Below are 21,652 nucleotides of genomic sequence, written 5' to 3'. Positions count from 1 at the left end.
GCAGACACCCAGAGCCACAGCCCCGATGGCCACACGCAGACACCCAGAGCCACAGCCCCGATGGCCACACGCAGACACCCAGAGCCACAGTCCCAACCCCATGGCCAACATTTACACTTCCATCCAGATGGTTTTGGGATGTCTCACAGTGAAGAAATACTTCTTTCCAAGTCCTTGAGAACTATCAGTATCACGCAGGGAGAGGAGGGCACTGTTTGCTCACTGGCTCTAACCCTGTAGCAGTAAGGAGTTTGTAAACAGCTTCCAAAAGTTGGTCATAATCCTGGAGCCCCGAGATCGAGGCCCGCACCAGGCTCTCTACTCAGCAGGAGGGTCTGCTTCTCTCTTGGACTTCCCCCTTCTCATGCTCGCTCGCTCTCATTCTCTCTGTCTCTCTCTCAAATAAATAAATAAAATCTTAAAAGAGCAGGACTCATTCAGTTTCCTCAAAAAATGAAGGAAGATAGGTAGGAGCACACTGACTTTTTCTTGTGCTCTCTTTATTAGCAGTCTCATTTTCATTATTAGAAATCTGGAATTGGAGGGACGCCGGGGTGGCTCAGTGGGTTAAGCCACTGTCTTCAGCTCGGGTCATAATCCCAGGGTCCTGGGATCGAGCCCCAGGTCGGGCTCTCTGCTCAGCGGGGAGCCTGCTTCCTCCTCTCTCTCTGCCTGCCTCTCTGCCTGCTTGTCATCTCTCTCTCTGTCAAATAAATAAATAAAATCTTAAAAAAAAAAAAAAGAAATCTGGAATTGGAATGTATAATCTATCCACCAGGAGCATATATATTTTGAATTAGGGGAGCTTACGTCATCTCGGGTCGCAAGGCTGTGGCCAAGATACGGTTTCATGAATGAACGAAGATATTTATTGACTGTGGCACTTAGGATAAGAATTGAGAACCAATGCTTCGCACAACAGAAACCGTGCAGGAAAAACAGGTTCCAGAGGCAGGTACAGGGTGTATGTAGCTATAGAATTTTTAAATATGTATCCTGTTGGCTCTGTTTCTCTGGGGAACCGACTACTAGAGCATCAGTATTTTCTAAAGGCTTCCCAAGGGTTGAAAGGTTCAGCTGGAGTTGAGAACCTCTGTTCTAGGAGTACTTAATCCCTTAGGGGGTCCGTGGGTGGCTTTGAAGGGTCTGAACCCTTGGAACTCAAAGATGAAACTGTGCCTGTATGCTTCCCATACCTCCTTCAAGCTCTCAGCTAGTCCTCAGACTCCCTTCCCTGACATTCCTCCACAAGCACTGTTTGCTTTTGTTTAAGTATCTCTGGTCACAGGAAACACTCGCCTATCTGAGGGAGTCCATCTCCTCTGGAAACGGTTCTAAAAGTCAACCCCCTTGGGCATCTGGGTGGTTCAGTGGGTTAAAGCCTCTGCCTTCGGCTCAGGTCATGATCTCAGGGTCCTGGGATCGAGCCCTGCATCGGGCTCTCTGCTCAGCAGGGAGCCTGCTTCCCCTTGTCTCTCTCTGCCTGTCTCTCTGCCTACTCTGATCTCTGTCAAACAAATAAATAAAATCTTAAAAAAAAAAAAAAAGTTAAACCCCTTGAGGAAACTGAGGCACAAGGAGCCTTATTTTGAATAAAAGAATCACAAAACACTAGTCAGAAGAATACCTTGTGCTGTTCATGTGAAAATTCTTCATTTTATTGAGGGAAAAATGGAGGTACGGAGAAATTAGATGTCTTGCCCCAATTAATAGTGTTAATGTTAGGTACGAGGGGGAAAGCCAAGCCCCCTGGTTCTGTTTGGTGTCCTCCCTTGACCGCAGGCAGTAGAGTCCCTTCCTGGAGATAACCCACAGTGGGACACTTCAGAGGAGCAGGGCTGGGGCCCGACTGAGGAAAAAACCCCGATTCCCCGTCTCCCACCTTCGCTCTGAAAGGCAGAATCGGAAGGGAGTGGCCCGCTTCCTTCTTCCATGCTGAATGCCTCTCCATCCCCGCCAGCCCCGTGACTGAAGATGAAGATGACAAGAAAACCCAGCTCAACCGTCACCCTGATGTTGTACGAGGTACCAGCTGGGAGACACTGGTCTATTTTATCCCCCAGAAAGACGGGCGCAGGCACCGAAATGAAGAGGCCATGAACACGTTCTGCCTCTGGTCTTCGGAAGGTGTTGGGTAATGATAAGATAGTGATCTGATGGTTTAAGATTGACGTGTTTAGGATGGAATCAGGCTCATTAATAACTCGGGGTCCTTAGGTTCAGCATTTCAATATCTTCCATTTGTTACCAAGTAGCTTCACATCTCACCAGGCTGCTTCCTACCTCTGAGTCGGATTGCCTTGTCTATAGATAAAGGCTAATAATATCCAGCTTAGAACCTCAAAGAAGGGGCACCTGGGTGGCTCAGTCATTAAGCCTCTGCCTTTGGCTCAGGGCATGATCCCAGGGTCCTGGGATCGAGTCCCCCGTCGGGCTCCCTGCTCAGCAGGAAGCCTGCTTTTCCCTCTGCCACTCCCCCTGCTTGTGTTCCCTCTCTTGCTATCAAATAAATAAATAAAATCTTAAAAAAAAAAAAAAAAAAAAGAACCTCAGAGAACTATTGCATGGAGTGAATTACCTAAGGGGCCAGTGGGGCACTTGGCATACAGGGGATTGGCCAGTCTTTGGTGGCTGTTATTATTATTACCACAATTATCAAAATGCAAATATTATACTGCCCAATTATTCTCCTGTCTTTTCTCACCACACGACACCCTTTTGAAGACCAGACAGGATATCACAGTATATTCTGAAATCCTCCGATCTCCGTAAGCATAGAAAATACCCCAATCTGTGCCCACGGCAGGTATCAGGAAGAACTTGGGGTGAACTGAATGGAACGGACCCCACCTACCTGATTAATTTGTTCTTTCAGGGGTATTTCCGATCCGAGCTCTGCCTCGAGGCTCACGGGGTCAGTGCATTCAACAAGCGTATCATCAGTCACTTCTCCATTGAGCGGGGACTCCATGACACTGCTGTGTTGGGGCCACTCAGGGTGCCCAGAGTCAGTGGTCTCTGCACCCTGGACAGTGGCATTTTCATGCCCATCGCCTCTGGCATCAGCTGCTGTCGGCTCGTTTGAAATCACAGCTGAATCACAGGGGGCTTCTGTGTCTTTGGGTGAAAATTCACTCTCTTCAGGCATCTTGGCAATTTCTGCTTTGTCTCCAGTGGCTGAGGTGTCACTGGCGTCGTCAGACATTTTAATACCTGTCAACGTGATTACAAACATTTTCTGCTTTAATCTGAATTGTTAAACTTGAATCCCAAACCCCAAATCATCAAATCTGGTAGTAGAAGGACTTCTTCTAACAATAAGAAACTTTAGGTACCCTTGGGGTAGGCTGAACTATGGTTCCCAAAGATATCCTTATCCTAATCCTTGGAATCTGGGAATGTTACCCTTATGCAGCAAAAAAGAATTTTGCATATATGGTTGAATTAAGGATTCTGGGATGGGGAGATTATCCTGGGTTATGTGGGTGGGTCCTAAATGAAATTATAAGTGTCCTTAAAGAAAGACAGAAGGAGATTTGATTACAGAGAGGAGAAGGTGATGAGATGACAGAAGCAGAGCTTGGAGTAATGAAGACAAAGGAAGGGCATAAGCCAGGGGATATGGGGATTTGTAGCCACCAGAAACTGCAAAAGTCAGGGAAACCATTCTCCGCTCAGAGATGCCAGAAGGAACCAGACCTACCAACACCTTGACGTTAGCTTGGTGAAGCTGGTTTTGGATGGCTGACCTCCAGAACTGTAAGAGAAGAAATCTGTGTTGTTATAAGCCACTAGTTTGGTGTAATTTGTTACAGCAGCCATAGGAAACTAATACGACCCTACAGTGCTATCTCTAAACTTTCATGGATCTCTGATGTGGTATGGGGGGGGATATGTCTATGGAAATTAAGAGCATTATCTATGTCTGTGAAATTACTTAACATCACTTTATTAATTATAATTATAGCAATAATGAGAATAAGCACAGAAAAGACCCAAGAGCTTATCAAAAACAACTGGACCTTTAGCTTTGCAACATTGTCAGAGATTCACATCAAGAAAGAGACCTGCGGACACATAAGTGTGCTTTGCTGGACACCAGCTGGTGAAGGTCTGGGCTTTATTTGGACAACAGTTTACACAGGGAAACACAGGAGTTGGGAGGGAAATAAGAGCAGGTCACTCTTACGAAAGTACCTAAAAAGCTGAAAACTTTTTATGAAGCTTGCAAGTTATTATATCTTATAGGACAGCACCATTCAACAGAAATTTTTGCAATGATGACAATGTTCTATGTCTGCATTGTCCAATGTTATAATTAATATCCACATATGCCCACTGAACATGGGACATGTGGCTGGTGCAACTGAGCACCTTTTTTTTTTTTTCAAGATTTATTTATTTAAGAAAGAGAGAGTGGGCCTAAGAGCAGAGGGAGAGGGGGAGAATCTCAAACAGCCTCCCTGCTGAGCCTGGAGCCTGATGTGGGGTTTGATACTATGACCTTGATACCCTGACCTTGAGATCATGACTTGAGCAAAATTAACAGACGGGTACTTACCTCACTGAGCCAACCAGGTACCCCCCAACCCAACCTTTTTTTTTTTTTTTTTTTTTTTAAAGATTTTATTTATTTGACACAGAGAGATCACAAGTAGGCAGAGAGCCCGGCAGAGAGAGAGAGAGGGAAGCAGGCTCCCTGCTGAGCAGAAAGCCTGATGCGGGACTCTATCCCAGGACCCTGAGATCATGACCTGAGCCAAAGGCAGAGGCTTAACCCACTGAGCCACCCAAGCACCTCTCAACTTTTTAAAAATGGGTTCTACACCCAGCATGAAGCCCAATGTGGGGCTTGAACTCATGACCCTAAAATCAAGACCTGAGCTGAGATCCATGGCCAGAGGCTTAACCAACTAAGCCACCCGGGTGCCCCAGCAACTACTTTTTAAATTTTATTTAATGTTAAATGATTTAAGTTTACAGTTTACATAGGCATGTGTAGCAGCTAGCAGCTACCTTACTGGAGATAGCACAGATCTAGAAGGCTAATTTAAGATGACAGTTTTCTCAGGCTAACATGAAAACACAGTGTTCTCACTACACCAGACACCACGTCTCAGTCCGATCAGTGGATATTTTTGTTGACCTCAGTGTTTACCAACTGGTCAAACCTCTAGTTGCCACTAAAGCCACGGTATGTGAGAAGCCACTTAACATACTGGCCATATGGAGTGTAGGCTTTCGATCACACGCATCTGTAACTCTGGTCCCTCACGGAGCCGTCCCCAAGGTTGTCTGGCTAGTGTCTTTGCTCGTGCTCTGTTGTCCCCATTCCTTTCTCAAGGTTTCACACACCTCTCTCCTGTTGTGACTTTCAAATATCTACTTCATTCCATTGAGATGGAATGTGAAGGAGTGGTTTCCAGAAACTGAAGGAAGGGGAATGAGGAGGGACTAATGGGCACAGATTTCTATGATGTGGGAAGAAAATGTTCTAAAATTAGATAGTAATGGCTGCACAACTGTGTGAATATTCCGAAGACCACTGAAACTGTACACTATCAAACAGTGAGTTCAGTCATATGTGAATTATATCTCAATATATTAAGAGTATACACAATACATACAATAATGGTACACGTTAATAACACTGTTATTTTAAAAATCCTGCTTCTGGATAAATAGTCCCCATGGCCAGCTGGACACTTGTTCCCATCTAAATGAAAACCTGTTGTCTTACTGCTAATACTTGTTCTTCCTCTTAATGGTGCCTAGACTTCCCCAATAACCCAGGCTTAAAACTATCATTTATTGAAAGCTATCATTTATTGAGTGCCTATTAAGGCAAGCTCTTTGCATATATTGTCTCCTGTGGGTCAGATATTAGGATCTCCATTTTATAGAGGAGACAACAGAGGCTCAGTAAACGGCAGGTTTGAGATTTGAACCCATCTAACCTTGAAGTTGAAACATATCAGAACTGTATCTGCAGTACCACCAGTGTCTTCTCTTACATTGAACCAGTGCCCAAATCCTAGAGGCCCTTGATTCAGAATTCATGTCTTGTCTTCTACCTCTCTCCCCATGGCTACCCCTCCAGCTCAGGTTCTCATTATGGTTCATGCTGGTGATTTCAACACTGGGTTCACCTTCGCCTGTTGCTCTCCCTTTCACTTCCCAACCCTTCCCCATCCCATTCCCATATTCTCAGGGCTTTTGCACCATTGAGATGAGGCCACCAGCTTTAGCTGGCATCCAAGCCCCTCTGCACTCCAGTCCCACCAGCGTTCCTCCCACTGTTCCCTTCCAAAACCTGGGCTGAGACTGGGACATTCCCATGGCTGTCGGTTCAATATGTTGTGTTTCACACATTGGAGACCCAGTGAAAAAAACCACAGCCTCCATTGTTCATTCCGCCCAACTGGATACCATTTTTCTTCCTCTGACCTGCCAGAGTGCTTTGTGTCTAGCTCACCTTGGTTAGAGTTGCTTGAGTGTTTTCCTATTCTCGTACATTATAAATGCTATGAAGACAAGGGTTTTCCGTATCTTGTTTTCATATTTGATGTAGCACTTAACGTGGTTTCTTGAACATAGTGGGAAGCTCAACACATATGTATATTGTTATATTAATATTTTTGGAGACTTAGAATTAAAATGTAATTTGGATTAGTGTTTTTGTATTTCTTGGGCAAACACCCAGTGGTATGATTACTGGATTGTAGGTGTACCTCTGTGTTTATGGCAGCATTATTTACAAGAGCCAAACTCTGGAACCAGCCCAAGTGTCCCTCTGTAGATGAATGGAAAAAGATGTGCGATAGATATATATATCTCACATATATAGATATATATATCTAATAATATATATATATATATTATTCAGCCAGAAAAAAGAATAAAATCTTGAAATCTTGGCATTTGCAATAACATGGAAGGAGCTAGAGTATAAAGCTAAGTGAAATAAGTCAGAGAAAGACAATACCATATGATTTCACTTGTATGTAGAATTTAGGAAAGAAAACAGACAAAGAAAAAAAGAGAGAGAGAGAGACAAACCAAGAAACAGACTCTTGACTATAGAGAACAAACTGATGGTCACCAGAGGGGAGTGGGTAGGGGGATGGGGGAAACAGGTGATGGGGATTAAAGAGGGCACTCGTGATGATCACCGGGTGTTGTACAGAATCGCAGAATTACCACATTGTACACCTGAAATTAATAGAACACCGTATGTTAATTATATTGGAGTTTAAGTTCTTAAAAATGTCATCTGAAATGAAAGCAAGAAAATGCCTTTACCCCATTTACTCCTCAAGAGCAACCTTACAGCAAATGGTTCCAAACATTCTATATTCTCTTTCCTTTGTCCTTTGTCACCCAATGAACTAAGTTAGCATGTCTCCTTTCAAACAAAAATGCTTGAATTCAGTAATAAACTCCCGCAAACAAGTCTACGGGTGGGAAAGGCAAAAAATGCACACTTCGCTTTAGCTGCCATATAAAGTCAAGGATAGTCAAGGCAGGAGGTGATTTGCAATGAGTATGGTCGATGCCTAGCTGAAGCAGGAGAGAAGGAAACAATGCCACCGTACAGACAAGGGAGTTGCCCGTGGCTCGTGGGAGGAAGGTGGAACTGAGTGAGGGTACTTGAGAAGCTGCCATCCATTTGGAAACTTACAAAATCTTCTTGAAAATCTCTGAGTCAGGACTGGGCTAAGACAGTTGGCAAACGGCAGCCTGCTGCCACATCTTGCTCTCCGCTGTTATGGTAAATAAGATTTAATTGGGCCACAGACACATTCATTTGTTGATAGACCATCTATGGCTTCCCTAACCCTGCAATGGTTGAGTTGCGTGGCTGAAAAGAACTTATGGCCGGATGCCTGGGGGGCTCAGTCGGTTAAGAGGCTGCCTTCTGCTCAGGTCATGATCCCAGGGTCCTGAGACTGAGTCCCACAGGGCTCCCTGCTCGGCGGAAAGCCTGCTTCTCACACTCCCACTGCCTGCAGCTCCCCTGCTTGTGTTCTCGAACTCTCTCTCTCTCTCTGCCAAATAAATAAAATCTTGGAGGAAAAAAAAAAGACCTTATAGCCCACAAAGTCACAAAGCCTGAAATATTTACTATCTAGCCCTTGACAAAAATGATTGTGACCCCTGGTCTAGTATGTGCGTGGCTCAGGGGCCATGACCTAAACCTCTTTCCGTTTTATTCTATCCTCATCTGGGACCTGGGGATGTAAGGAAAATGGGTACGTGAATAAATGATGCTTTGGCATCACTTTTGTTCCCACCTTGTATCCATGAGTACCTGGTTAGAGGCACTGTCTGATAGTTTTATTTCTTTGTAATTTGAAAATCCTTATTATTCATCTGGACGACTAAGGCACTCCGAACTATTTCACTTTTCTAGAAGCAGGGACGTGAGAATAAACCTAGCTACAATAAACATTCCTGGGCAAAGCAAAAACATTTTGGACGCTTTATTGATTATGCTTTGCCCTAAATGTGTCTCCATGCTGTTCCTAACGGGCTCTAAAATACTTCAGGATCTATTGCACAACATACGCGCAGCGTAGGTGTAACTTACAGGCGGGGATGAAGGGGATGAGGCGGGTGGGGGGGTGAGGAGGGCGGGGCATGGTTGGTTAACATCAGGGGTGCCCTGTTCAGGAATATACTCTCCGGAGGTCTTGAGTTAGCATTCAGAATCTGTCACTGGGGGCACCTGGGTGGCTCAGTCAGTTCAACATCTGCCTTTGGCTCTGGTCATGATCCCAAGGTCCTGGGATCGAATGCCCCATCGGGATCCCTGCACCTTGGGGAGCCTGCTTCTCCCTCTGCCTCTCTCTCTCTCATGAATAAATAAATAAAATCTTTAATTAAAAAAAAATCTGTTACTGGGTGTTCCCTCTAGATAGGGTTTCACTAACACCCTCTTTAGTCACTACCCCAGGCTGTGCTAATTAGCACAAGGGAGATTAGAAACCATTTTTCACCAGTGAAATGGGAAATGCTTCAGATAGGTGGATGGCTAGCAATCACCCACAGGTGCGACCTGCCCTTCTGTTGCCAGGGCATAAGATTATTCCGGGTTCAGCAGCTTAGCGCTCTTTGAGATAGACATTTTCTAGTTCTGCCTTGATTGTGAGAGTACACCAAAGCCTGACTGGGTTAGCTGAGTCCTGCCTCTAGAGCAGTCCATGCCAGAGGCCCCAAAGGATGGAGACTTCATCAAGCTTCATCAAGCTTCTAAGAACAAGCTGAGGGTCCAGGTGACTTAGGTCTGTTCACCTCAGCTGTAGAAACAGCTGTAGAAAAATGGCTGAGCAAAATCTCTTTTCCCTATGACTGCCCTGCCTTCAACCATCAACAGGAAGCCATCCCTTCAGAAATACCCCAAATAAGATGTTGAACCCATACTGTTAAAAATATTGACCGTCAACCTATACATTTCAAAGACTGTATTTTGACATCATTTGGGATAATAAAAATGGCCACCACACTGTTCACCCTACTTTAACTGCTAATTGTATGTTATCTTTAATCTCTGTTTACTTTGACCTGTTACAGGTCTCGGTTTTCTCTAAACCAAAACCAAACCCCCAAATCTTCGTTCGCTCTGGTTGACCTTCATCTCCTCTGCGTGTTATGACAGGAGAGATGTAATCCGTTTTGAAGACTGTGCCCTTGTATCCGAGGCCATTAGAAACTGTTGTATCCTAAAGACAGCTGTTCAGGCACAGTGACCATCAGAGTGCACTCCGACTACAGCTGTGACACACGCTATTTCCTGGGACAGTCCCTATCTTAGCCTGGGTACCCCAGAAGCGGTAAGACATAAATCTCTCCTGATTTAGGGTTTGGAACACTCATCACCACAGCCTGTCTTGATGCTAGCGAAACTCAACCCACAGAAACAAGGAGGCTTCTTTAGGAAACTTCAAGGAGAGGAAGAGTAGCATATAAAGGAGCCTTTGTGGGCTGGGAATAAGTTAGTTTTTCATGAGTAAATTCATTCATCACCTAAAATGCTCCCAGAACTATTGGAGTAAGTACACCATGCGCTCCAAAAATAAGTTCAAAACGGAAGACATGGCTACTGTCTTTCAGAAAATGAATAATCTGTTTTCACGTTATCCCTGGTCAATGAAGATCCAGGAGACTGTTTCAAGCAAACATGCCACGGTTAAGAGAAGATACAAAACAGCATACCAGATAAGGGAAAGATGTGCTGGAATGACACTGACCTCCTGCAAAGGAGAACCTTGAACCGGAATGAGACTGACCTTGTGCCGAGGAGAACCTTGAAAGTGGCTTTGCTTGGAATACTCAGGCATGGTGAGATAAGCGTATGTGCAAATGTCCTGCACCAGGAATGATGTCTAGATAACTGGGATGAATATGTGGCCCCACCAGGAGGCAGTATGAAAGAATAGGGGGCAGGTGGCTTGGGGGTGGGGGGTAGGGGAGTTCTCTAAGAGAGAGAATGCTCTGGTCCCACCGTCTCTGTGTGGGTGCACAACTCATTACTGTTGAGCTTCCTCCCTTCCTCCTCTGTGGAGTAAGAGTGACAAAATGCTCTGGGTACTGGGTTTCCAAACCCCGAAGACTGCAGGACTGGGACCAGTCCATGATGGTAGAGAAAAATGAGGACAAGATCGCAAGTTTTTCATCAGTCTAAATTTATTACAGGACTGCCTTCATCTTACAAGGTTGGACTTCACGCCTTTCTTGGCATTAAAATCTTTCACTCTATGAAATAGTAGTGCCGTGGAATGATTTCTTTTTAAAGAGACTCTTTTGGCAAAATAAGAATTTGGTAACACAGTACCCTAGGGAAAATCACTGCCCCCAATTTTAAAAAGGACTGGTCAGTGAGGACCAGGAACAAAAATTCTGGGTGAGAGGTTACTCAGCTCCTAAGAGATCCCCCCTTAGGAAGTCCTAGCTTGTTTCCTCCTGTCTGTCTTGCACCTGTCTCCTGTGTATTTTTCTGAACTACAGATGGGACCTATTTGCTCCCCTGTTTAAAAACCATTAGGTTTTTGATGTCTGGGTAGCTCAGTCTGTTAAGCGTCTGCCTTCAGCTCAGGTCATGATCCCGGGGTCCTGGGATGGAGTCTCACATGGGGCTCCTCCTCGCTCAGCAGGGAGCCTGGTTCTCCCTCTCTCTGCCGCTCCCCCTGCTTGTGCGCTCTCTCTGACAAATAGATAAAATCTTCAAGAAAAAAAAAATTAGGTTTAAACACCTTTGCATGACATCTGTGACCCCGATCTCTTTATCCACCTCCTCCAGCTCTTAGGACACCTTCCACTCTGGCCTCACCAGACTTTCCATTAGTGCTCACAGCTTGTAACCACTCCCTACCTCGCCTTTGCCTGTCTGGTTCCCCTGTCTGGGCTGCCCTGCCTTCAGCCGCCTGGCAACCTCCTACTCATCTCTCCATGTCTAGTGTTACTTTTTACTCTAAAATTTTCCCTAATTTCCCCCACTCCTTTCCCAAGAATTAATTGCTTCCCGAACCTCCATGCTCTGTGTGACACTCTGCACGGACTTCTACAGCATCTGTAAGGCGGATCTGTCTGTGTGTCATTTCCTCCTCCTCCAGGACTGTGACCAACGGAGCACTGAGCTTGGGTTCTGACCCTCCGATGTTTACAGAACTGAAATATATTGTTTGATATTGATTCAAGAGAGAGAATATTTGACATTAGCCAGACTTATAAATAAATGGCTTCTTGTATGGGCCGAATCCTTGGTATTCTAGAAAGCCCCCCCTCTCACCCTCAAACTCCTTCTGCACTGACTCCCTTGTGTTTCAAATACTACCCTGGAAGTTTCATTCCTTTGCTTAAAGCTTACAATGTAAGGACTTATCAGAGTCTTTCCTGAGCTCAGGCTCTGATGGAGGAAAGGAGCGAGCAGGGGGTGAATCTGGGTGAGGTTGGAAAGGGGCACTAGGAAGAAAGGAGAGCAGAAAGAGGCCTCTGAGGAGAGAGGCTGTCTCCTCGGTTACATCGGGTTGGGGTTCAAAAGACACTGATTTGAGAAGCCACCTGTTTGTACCCCTACAGTTTGGGATGGGAACTGACGGGATGAGCAGGACGCAGATACACAGCCCTAAGCCCAGACAGAGATAACGTCTTACTCCAGGAAAGAGCAGTGAAGTTCAGGCGCCTGGACGGAGACCGCTGGAAATAGTCACCAGATTCCAGCGCGGAAGAGGAGAGAGTGGGCGAGCGGGTGGGGCCTGGGGAGCCTGGGTTAGACTCGGCCCGGGGCCGTGAAGCCAGGTGGTACCAGCTTAGGGTGTTGGCTGGGGTGGAAATGCAAGCGCGGCTGCAAGGGAGATGATGAAGTTGGGTGGGAAGTCAAAGCCAGAGCCGCTCGGTTTTCCAAGGCCAGAGCTCGGCTTTCCGAGGCCAAAGGCCAGCATACCCCACGATGGAAGCCTTTGCCTTATGGGGACCTGCTCCCTCTGTGACCCCCGGGGGCGGGGGCCCTGCAGCCTGCCTCTGACTCGGACCCGGGACCCTGGGGAAACTTTCTCAGCTTTGCTCGGTGCCGGGACCGGATAGTTGGAGAGCACGGGTCAGGCTCCGCGGAGGTTCACGCCGGCCGAGGGGGCAGACCCCGAGTGCGGGCGTGTGGGTGTGTGCATGAGCGTGGACCCAGAGCGACACACACTCACACACACACACTCACACGCCCGCACCCACGCAGGGCCCTCGGCCGCGCCGCCCGCACCTCCCCGGACCTTCACCCCAAAGTCCGGTCCTCCCGGGTCCCGCGCCCGGTGCCAAGTCCCTGCCGATGGCTTCCCACTAACGCAGCGGGCACGAGTCGGGGGCCAGGAAGAGCAGCGACGGCAGGGTCTCCCCACCACCCCGCTGCGGCGGTCCCCGCACTCCCCCGCCCGCCGGGGAAAGGGGATGCGGAGAGGGTGCCCGGGGCTCTTACCGCTCAGGCGGCCGAGTGCGCGCGGCAGCGCCCGCCGGGTCCCGCCCCGCCACGTCGGCAGGGCCGGCGGGGACGCGGCCGGAGGGCGGGCCGGGAGGGGGACACGGGGCGGCCGGCCGAGCTGCCCCGCCCCGCCGCCGGCCCAGGAGGAGCCCCGCCCCCGCGTGCGGCCCGCCCCGGAGCGGGAGCGCGGCACGCTCAGCCCGGCACCTCCCTGGGCCCGGCGGGGATCCTGCTGGGAAATTTGGCTTTTCAGCTCTGTGCCCGCCGGGAGAGCCGAAGGGCGCTACCCTTACCTGGGGCGGGTCTCGGGGGTTCCCCGCGACTGTTTCCTGCCTTTAAAGGCGCCCGGAAAACCCCGCAGGCAGTTTCCCGTGGAGGCGATCGCTCAAGTTCAGCAAAAGTTTATGATGCCTCGATTGTGCGTTAAGCAGCTTTCCCTTACCCTGCCGGAGGGAGTGCAATCTGATTTAAAACCAACCAAGTAAACAAAAAGCTTTCTAGAAGGCCAATTTGGAAATGGGGATCAAAATTGAAAAGCATAAGCTTTGGCCCAGGAATCCCACATTTTGCAAATGTGTCTTCAGAGTCAAATGTGCGAGTATGTATTTGCGAGGATATTTATTGTTGTTTATGCCTGGAAAAACCTGAACATAATACTCTGTCCCACAATAAAAGATTGGTTAAGTAAATTATAGCAGCTTCGAACAGTCGCATATGCTGTGGCCACTAAAAATTATTAACTATCCATTCGATTTGTTGACATGCAAAGAAGGCAAGCCATAGCCAAATTTTAAGTTGAGGCCGGGGAAGTTTACAAGAGTATGTATTGTGTAAATATTTTATTATATATCTATATATGATCTATATCTATATATCTATATATATATCATAAGTTAGGGAAAATACAATTTTAAAGACTGATTCTTTCCAAGTTCTGCAATTTTGAGTGTTAGCAAATTTTGTTCAAAAGGTATGACAGGTGTGTTTTGGCGTACCAGGGACACAAACACCGTACAGGTGACTTCTGTGCCTGCCTACTGACATCAAGTACCTTTGCCCCACCTGCCTTCCAGGCTGAGCTGAATGGTAAGAGCGCAATCACACATTTCCTCTTAAGGGCGGGTTTCCTTTTCTCCTTTGACCCTAAACCACACCTTTCCAATAAAAGACTGTCAAGCAAGCAACTCTAGCAAAGAGGGAAGTTTCTTGCTGGCTGCAAATTATACCTTTTTAGGCAGCTGCTGCTGCTTCCAAGCCCACCAGGTTTTATTACAAAAACTTATTTTTTGCAACTAAAAATTGGTTATTCATTTAAAAAATTCCAGAGTCTTTAAAACACACACATATATATATAAAACAAGGGGTACCTGGGTGGCTCAGTGGGTTAAAGCCCCTGCCTTCGGCTCAGGTCATGATCCCAGACTCCTGGGATGGAGCCCCCTCATTGGGCTCTCTGCTCAGCAGGGAGCCTGCTTCCTCCTCTCTCTCTGCCTGCCTCTTTGTCCACTTGTGATCTCTCTCTGTCAAATAAATAAATAAGATCCTAAAAAAAATTAAAACAAAAACAAAAACAAAACCACATATATCAGGGTTCTGGGAGAACCCTGCATCGGGCTCTCTGCTCAGCAGGGAGACTGCTTCCTCCACTCTCTCTCTCTCTCTCTCTCTGCCTACTTGTGATCTCTGTCTGTCAAATAAATAAATAAAATCTTAAAAAAAAAAACACATATAAAAGCAGAGAATAATATGACAAATACTTATTTGTGTAAGAAAAAAAGTAGAGACTATTATGACAATAGGTAGATTGTCATATTTATTTTCTTTTTGTCATATTTATTTTAGAATCCTCTTTTAAAAGAAAAAAATGTTAAAGATATGTTGGAAATCCTTTCCATTGCATTTTCCGCCTTCCATGAAGGTAACCACTGTCCCAAGGTTACTGTATATCCTGCCCACCCATATTTTTATACTTTACCACGCATACATTTATCCATATGATGTAGGAGAGATGTTAGGGTTCAAAGCCAATGGCCAAGAAAGAATACTGGAGATGTCTTTAGTGCAAAAGGTGGTTTTATTAAAGCACAGGGACAGTCGGGTACCTGGGTGGCTCAGTGGGTTAAGCTTCTGCCTTTTGCTCAGGTCATGATCTTTGGGTCCTGGGATGGTGCCCTGCATTGGGCTCTCTGCTCAGTGGGAGCCTGCTTCCCCCTTTCTCTCTCTGCCTACGTGTTCTCTCTCTCTCTCTCTGTCAAATAAATAAATAAAGCCTTTTAAAAAAAATAGTAAAGCATGGGGACAGGACCCATGGGCAGAAAGGACTGCACTGGGGTCACAAGGAGTGACCCATTTTATACTTTCAAGTTGGGAAAGGATTCGGGATAGCGTAAGCCTCTAAGGAATTTTGGAAGCATGGTTTCCAGGACCTTGAGGGGCTAGCTCTTGTTGAGAAAAGGTCATTTATTACCGTTTAATAAAGCCTGAGTCATGAGACCCTTCAGATGTATATCAGTGGGCCATGTGCTTGGGGGATGATTGCCAACATGTATCTTGGGGGGTAGAGATAAAGGAGGTTTCCAAAAGGAATTTTTATATATTAAAGTAGACTTACAGGATCCTGGAGGGTCTGGCTAAAATTGCCATTTGGTCTTGGCAAAGTATTAACATCGAGGCAGCTGAGTCCCTAGAGCATGCTACTCTGCCTGTTTCAAGGACTTGTCAACAGGCTGTAAACAGCAAGGAAATTTAGTAACTTTTCCTCTGCCTTTGTTTCCCACATCACGTAGATATTAAATGGAATTCATTTTCAGTGTTTTAAAATTGTATAAATAACATCCTCTACATTTGTTTACTTAACCTTATATTTTTGAGAATCACTTATGTTCATATATGTAGATCTAGTGCACTGATTTCCATGTCTCATAGGAGCCCACTGTATGAATATCCACGAATGTCCATCAATTTTTTCTACTCCCCAATTGATGGACATGTGATGCATGTCAAATAAATAAATAAATAATAATAAATAAATAAATAATAATAAAAATAAATAATAAATATTTATTTATTTGACACCCAGGTACCCGACTGTCCCTGTGCATCAGGTTTCACTATTGCACAAAGTGCTGCAGTGGTCAGATCTTTGTATGCTTTCTGGTGTCTCAGGCTAGAGCTGGAATAGCCAGGTCACCTTTACTAGACATCTGAAGTTGTCTGTCCTCCTGTGTGCATCAGCTGAGATGGGGAAGCTGGAGACTCCACTGAAATGGGCTTTCTGCTCCTTTTCCCACTTCTGTTCTTTCTGGGACCTGCACACCCACCATACACGTGCCTCATGGTACAAATAAGGCATGTTCTCCTGGTAAGGGACAGGGAGTTAATGATTTCTTCAGTCTTCAGCACTACAGATAACGTCTAAGAAAGGACTGGGTGAGAATGACCAGACAAATCGAATCCCAGACCACTGGCTCTAGTCATCTCCATGACAAGACTCCCTAGCTCCCCGAGGGATAAGTGACTTAGGGAGGACATCTGGACCTTGTCCTTTTTCCGACCAGTTCTTGGATGCCTGAGCGGACACATACACCAGACCACAATCCTCAGTAAAAACTCCAGACCCCGAACCAAAAAGAGACTCTCTTTTCTTGTCTGTTCTGAGGCTCCCAGATGCTCTATCCATATCTGCACTCTTTCCCTAACCTTAATATACTCTGCTCTCACTCCCTCCTGGCTCACATTTGATTTCATCCCTGCACATAGCCCAGGACCCTCTTGGCTGGCCTTGTGGGACCCCCTCTGGGTCCCTGGCCCCAGCCTGCCTCCATCACAACCATTCATTAAATACAAAAATTTTTTAAAGATTTTATTTATTTCCTTATGTAAGTAATCTCTATACCTAACCTGGGCCCCATGTTCATGAGGCTGAGATCAAGAGTCAGCTGCTCTTCTGACAGAGCCAGTGAGGCCCCCCAATTAAACAAAACTTTTGTGAGTATACTATGTACCTAGATCTGCTTTAGGGGCTGGGAATACAATAAGGAGGAAAGCCAAGTCCCGCTCTCAAGGAACTTCCATTCGGTTGAAAGGGAAAGACCCTCACTAGATAACATATCAGGGGATGGCATAAAGCAGGACATAGCGTCCATAGGTCTACAGAATGATGCGTGGGAGCAACGGTGTTCTGGGAAGGCCATGGCAATGAAGCGGTATTTTAGTATAGACTTCAAAGAAGTAAGGGAGTGAGCAAAGGTGATATGAGGGGACAATTTCAGGCGGAGAGGACAGAAAGAGCAATGCGGGAACAACCTGGTGCACTCACAGAATGGGAAAGTGGCCATTGTGGCTGGAGCGGAGGGAGGGTGGGCCAGACTAGAAGGAATGAGCCCACAGAGGTAGTGGAGTCTAAGGGGGGAGGCAGACTAGGCAGTGCCTTGCAAACCACAGTTGGGATCTTGGCCAATGCTTTGAATGAGAATCCTTATGGATTTTGAGTAGGAGTGTGCCATGATTCTCGTGTCTGATTCTTACTGGGCTGGGAGAGGATGAAAGTGGGTGGGTGGGTGGAAGGAAGGGCAGAAGTCGACACCAGTTAGGAGGTCATTGTGGTTATCCATGGGATAGATGACTATGGGTTTGGCCACCATGGGAGTGGTGGAGAGCATGAGAGTTGTTTTGCTTGTAGAGAGATATTTCAAAGAAACACCCAATAACATTTGCTCAAGGATTGGATGTGGAGTTTGAGGAAAAGAAAGAAGTCATACATTAGTCCAAGGGTTTTGAACCGGAATGATCACAAGAATAGAAGCATCATGGGGCACCTGGGTGCACAGTCAGTCAAATGTCCAACTCTTCATTTAGGCTCAGGTTGTGATCTCAGGGTCATGGGACCAAGCTCCACTTTGGGCTCCATGCTGATCGTGGAGTCTGCTTGAGATTCTCTCTCCTTCTTCCTCTGCCCTTCCCACTTGTGCTTTCTCCACCCCCCCAAAATAAATAAATAAATCTTTTTAAGAAAAAGAATAGAAGTGGGGTACCTGGGTGGCTCCATGGGTTAAAACCTCTGCCTTTGGCTCAGGTCGTGATCCCAGGGTCCTGGGATTGAGCCTCGCATTGGGCTCTCTACTTGGCAGGGAGCCTGCTTCCTCCTCTCTCTCTGCCTGCCTCTCTGCCTACTTGTGATCTCTGTCTGTCAAATAAATAAATAAAATCATAAAAAAAAAGAATAGAAGTATCACTTATTGAGATCAGGAAGGATGCAAAAGGCACAGGTTTGGGGTCTGAGGTAGTGAGGACTCAAGCATTTGATTTTCAGCAAGAAAAGTTCAACAAATGTTTAGCAGGTGGTTGGATGTAAGAGCCTGGATTTCAGGGGAGAAGTCTGGGCTGGTGATAGTAACTGGGGAATTATCAGCAAATCAATAGTTTTGAAGACATGAACAAGCATGAGAATGCTTGGAGTTGCAGGAGAGAGGATGGTCAAGACTGAGCCTTGGTTGTGCCAAGTCAGAGAGATAAGGAGGACCCACAAGGAGACTGGGAAGCAATGTAGTGATTTAGCACGAGGTTAGGAGGGAGGTACATGGGAGTGAGAGTGGAAGAAGGGAGTATGGTGTCCCAGAAGCCAAGTAAGAAAACTTTTCAAGATTTTTTAACTGTGTTAAATACTGCGGAGGGTGCTGATGAGCACTGAGGATTGACCCTTGGATTTGGAAATGTGGAGGTCATGGGTGCCCTTAAGAATGATTTCTTGGGGTACCTGGGTGGCTCAGTGGGCTAAAGCCTCTGCCTTCAGCTCAGGTCATGATCCCAGAGTCCTGGGATTGAACCTGTATCGGGCTCTCTGCTTGGCAGGGAGCCTGCTTCCTCTTCTCTCTCTGCCCGCCTCTCTGCCTACTTGTGATCTCTGTCTGTCAAATAAATAAATAAAATCTTTAAAAAAAAAAAAAGAATGATTTATTTGGGGGCACCTGGGTGGCTCAGTGGGTTAAACCTCTGCCTTCGGCTCAGGTCATGATGTCAGGGTCCTGGGATCAAGCCCCACATCGGGCTCTTTGCTCAGCAGGGAACTTGCTTCCCCCTCTCTCTCTACTTTCTACTTACTTGTGATCTCTCTCTCTCTCTGTCAAATAAATAAATAAAATCTTTCAAAAAAAAAAAGAATGATTTCTCTGGAGTGGTGGAGAAAGAAACTTGACTGGAGTGGTTTTGAGAGAATGGATGGAGATTATTTAGAGACAGCAAGTAGTATGACTTTTTCAAGGAGTTCTGGTGTAAAGAGGAACAAAGATGAAGAGATTGAGAGTTCTTGTAGCATTATATGCTAATTAGAACCAAACATTAGTGCAAACAATGAAGATATAGTAGAGGAAAGATCGGTCATTGCTGGAGTGAGTGATTTTCTTGAGTAGACAAGCAGGAATGGAATTCAGTGCTCAATGGGGAAGAGCTGGCTCTTGGCAGAGTTCATTCAGGAGAGCAGAGGGAAATGCAGGCAGACAGGGGCAAGTAGGCTCGTAGAGTTTTGAGGGGCGGGTGGGGAAATGCTCTTCTGGTTCCATTTAGTTTCTGCATGAAAAATGAAGCATTATCAGCTGAGAGACAAGAAGGAGAGACATGTTGGAAGTATGAGAGGCAAAGAGGTATAAGATAGAGCGAATGGACTAGAGAAGGGGAGTAGAAAGGGTCGTAGGATTGCTGTGCCCTCTGGAGGTTGGGACTCAGTCATGAATTTCAAGTAAAACAAGTCAGCCTGGATGTGTGCTTTCTCCAGTTGCAACCAGCGGCGCAGGCTCGATATTACCAGTCCAGGGATGAGTTGGACTTAACCTGGGTCTAGAGGAGACAGGAGGAAGAGAGTTGACATGATTAAAAGGATGGATCATGACCTTTCAGTCCAGTGCAGTGGGGCTGAGAAATCGTTGGCAGCAGAGGGAAAGAGTTGGAGGTGGTAGCTGGAGAGTGGGCGGCTGGTGATTGAGATTATAGAGAGGGTAGAGTCATGGGTAATGATATCTGGGGTATCATGAAGGAATGCATGGCTGAGGTAGGTTGCAGAATAAGATCTGTTAGAGGAGAGAATATGCAGGAACTAAGAAGCTGGGGAATGAAATAATCTCTATGTAGCTAGTGAAATCGTTAGAATTATGACGGGGCAGTGTTGCACTGGGGCGGTGAGCGGTGCTGAAATGCTCAGTGAACGAGGGAGTGATGAGCCTCTGTGGATGGCTGCAACCAGGAGGGGTAGGTTTCAAGGGCTGGGGGGAGGAACAGTGATCTGGAAGGAGCAGTGAGGGTCAGGACACCTACATCTCCTCTAGGCCTTGAGGTGTGAAGGGTGCAGTTGAGAATATTTTGGACCACTAGAGGGCGGTGCGTTCAGAATGGTGTCTAGATCTCAGAGTGCCCTTGCCCTGGTCCTTTGGATCTAGACTACTGGAAGAGCTTTTATTAAAATTAAATTAAATTAAATTAAATTAAATTCAGAGCTTTTAAAATAATACGGATATCTGGTACCATCCCAGACCATTTAAATCAGAATCTCTGAACATGTGTGAGAATTCCTGTTTCCTCCCATTCTGACCGACATTTAGTATTACAAGCTGTTTTCATTTTTGTCCATTCCAGGTGTGTACGATGGTGTCTCCTGGTTGTCTTAATTTGTATTTTCTCATATTCTAATGAGAATGCATTCCGTATATATTTGATCTATTTACTTCCCTGTTGTCTACCTGTTTATATCCTCCACACATACCCCGCACCCCCAACTGGGTTTGTAAGTCATTTTCCTACTGGCTTGTAAGAACTCCTTATATGTTTTAGATTTTAATCCTTTTGTGGTTATATGTGTTGCAAATATCTTTGCCCCTAAATATGGTTTGTCTTTCTTAAAATTCAACAGATTTGGATTTTTTAAAAAAGATTTTTATTTATTTATTTGACAGACAGAGATCATTAGCAGACAGAGAGGCAGGCAGAGAGAGAGGGGGGTAAGCAGGCTCCCTGCTGTGCAGAGAGCCCGATCCGGAGCTCGATCCCAGGATCCCGGGATCATGACCTGAGCTGAAGGCAGAGGCTTTAACCCACTGAGCCACCCAGGTGCCCCAACAGATTTGGATTTTGATAGCAATATTTAAGTTACCAATTTTATTTCTAGTGGTTTGTATATTTCATATAGCTTATTTTGAAGCTGTTAGTAGACACAAGTATTTATTGATTGATTTTTCAGAGAAAGGCAGTTTTTTGAAAAGTAAAAATCATCAAAATAATGTTTTGCGGGGTGCCTGGGTGGCTCAGTGGGTTAGAGTCTCTGCCTTTGGCTCAGGTCATAGTCTCAGGGTCCTGGGATCGAGCCCCACATCGGGTTCTCTGCTTGGCAGGGAGTCTGCTTCCTCCTCTCTCTCTGCCTGCCTCTCTGCCTACTGTGATCTCTACCTGTCAAATAAATAAATACAAATCTTTAAAAATAAAAAATAATTTAAAAAATAGTGTTTTGCTCTGTCTGTATTGGGACAGTGTATTTGTCACTCTTGGACTGTTATTTTACCTATCCCACTATGACACTGAGGCTTAACTCACTGAGCCACCCAGGTGCCCATGTTCAGTTCTTTTTGATTAAGTGGCAAGCCTTGGGAATTGGATATCCTTGCTGCTTGAAGTGTCTGGTTACTTTTTTTTGTAGCAACCTTT

General features: G+C 45.9%; 1 protein-coding gene across 5 annotated transcripts in view; it reads right to left on the bottom strand.

Moving 5' to 3' along the window:
• Positions 1–21,652, bottom strand: part of FAM114A1 (family with sequence similarity 114 member A1) — an 88,065-nt gene that overhangs the window by 60,073 nt on the left and 6,340 nt on the right. The window contains exons 1-5 of one of the 5 annotated variants that reach the window (XM_059382509.1): positions 12,965–12,992; positions 12,153–12,343; positions 11,528–11,667; positions 3,704–3,757; positions 2,855–3,213 (exon numbers count right to left, since the gene is read on the bottom strand). In XM_059382509.1, the coding sequence (XP_059238492.1) occupies positions 2,855–3,205 (351 nt within the window). In that variant the 5' untranslated portion in view covers positions 3,206–3,213; positions 3,704–3,757; positions 11,528–11,667; positions 12,153–12,343; positions 12,965–12,992. Of the gene's footprint in view, positions 1–2,854; positions 3,214–3,703; positions 3,758–11,527; positions 11,668–12,152; positions 12,344–12,964; positions 13,039–21,652 lie in introns of those variants that run through there. The other 4 variants (XM_059382520.1, XM_059382500.1, XM_059382530.1 and 1 more) reach the window with 4 other exon arrangements.

The sequence above is a fragment of the Mustela nigripes genome, chromosome 1, assembly GCF_022355385.1.
Source record: "Mustela nigripes isolate SB6536 chromosome 1, MUSNIG.SB6536, whole genome shotgun sequence".
Taxonomy (NCBI): domain Eukaryota; kingdom Metazoa; phylum Chordata; class Mammalia; order Carnivora; family Mustelidae; genus Mustela; species Mustela nigripes.
The sequence above is the reverse complement of the archived record's forward strand: the minus strand, read 5'-3'. Positions and strand labels throughout refer to the sequence as shown.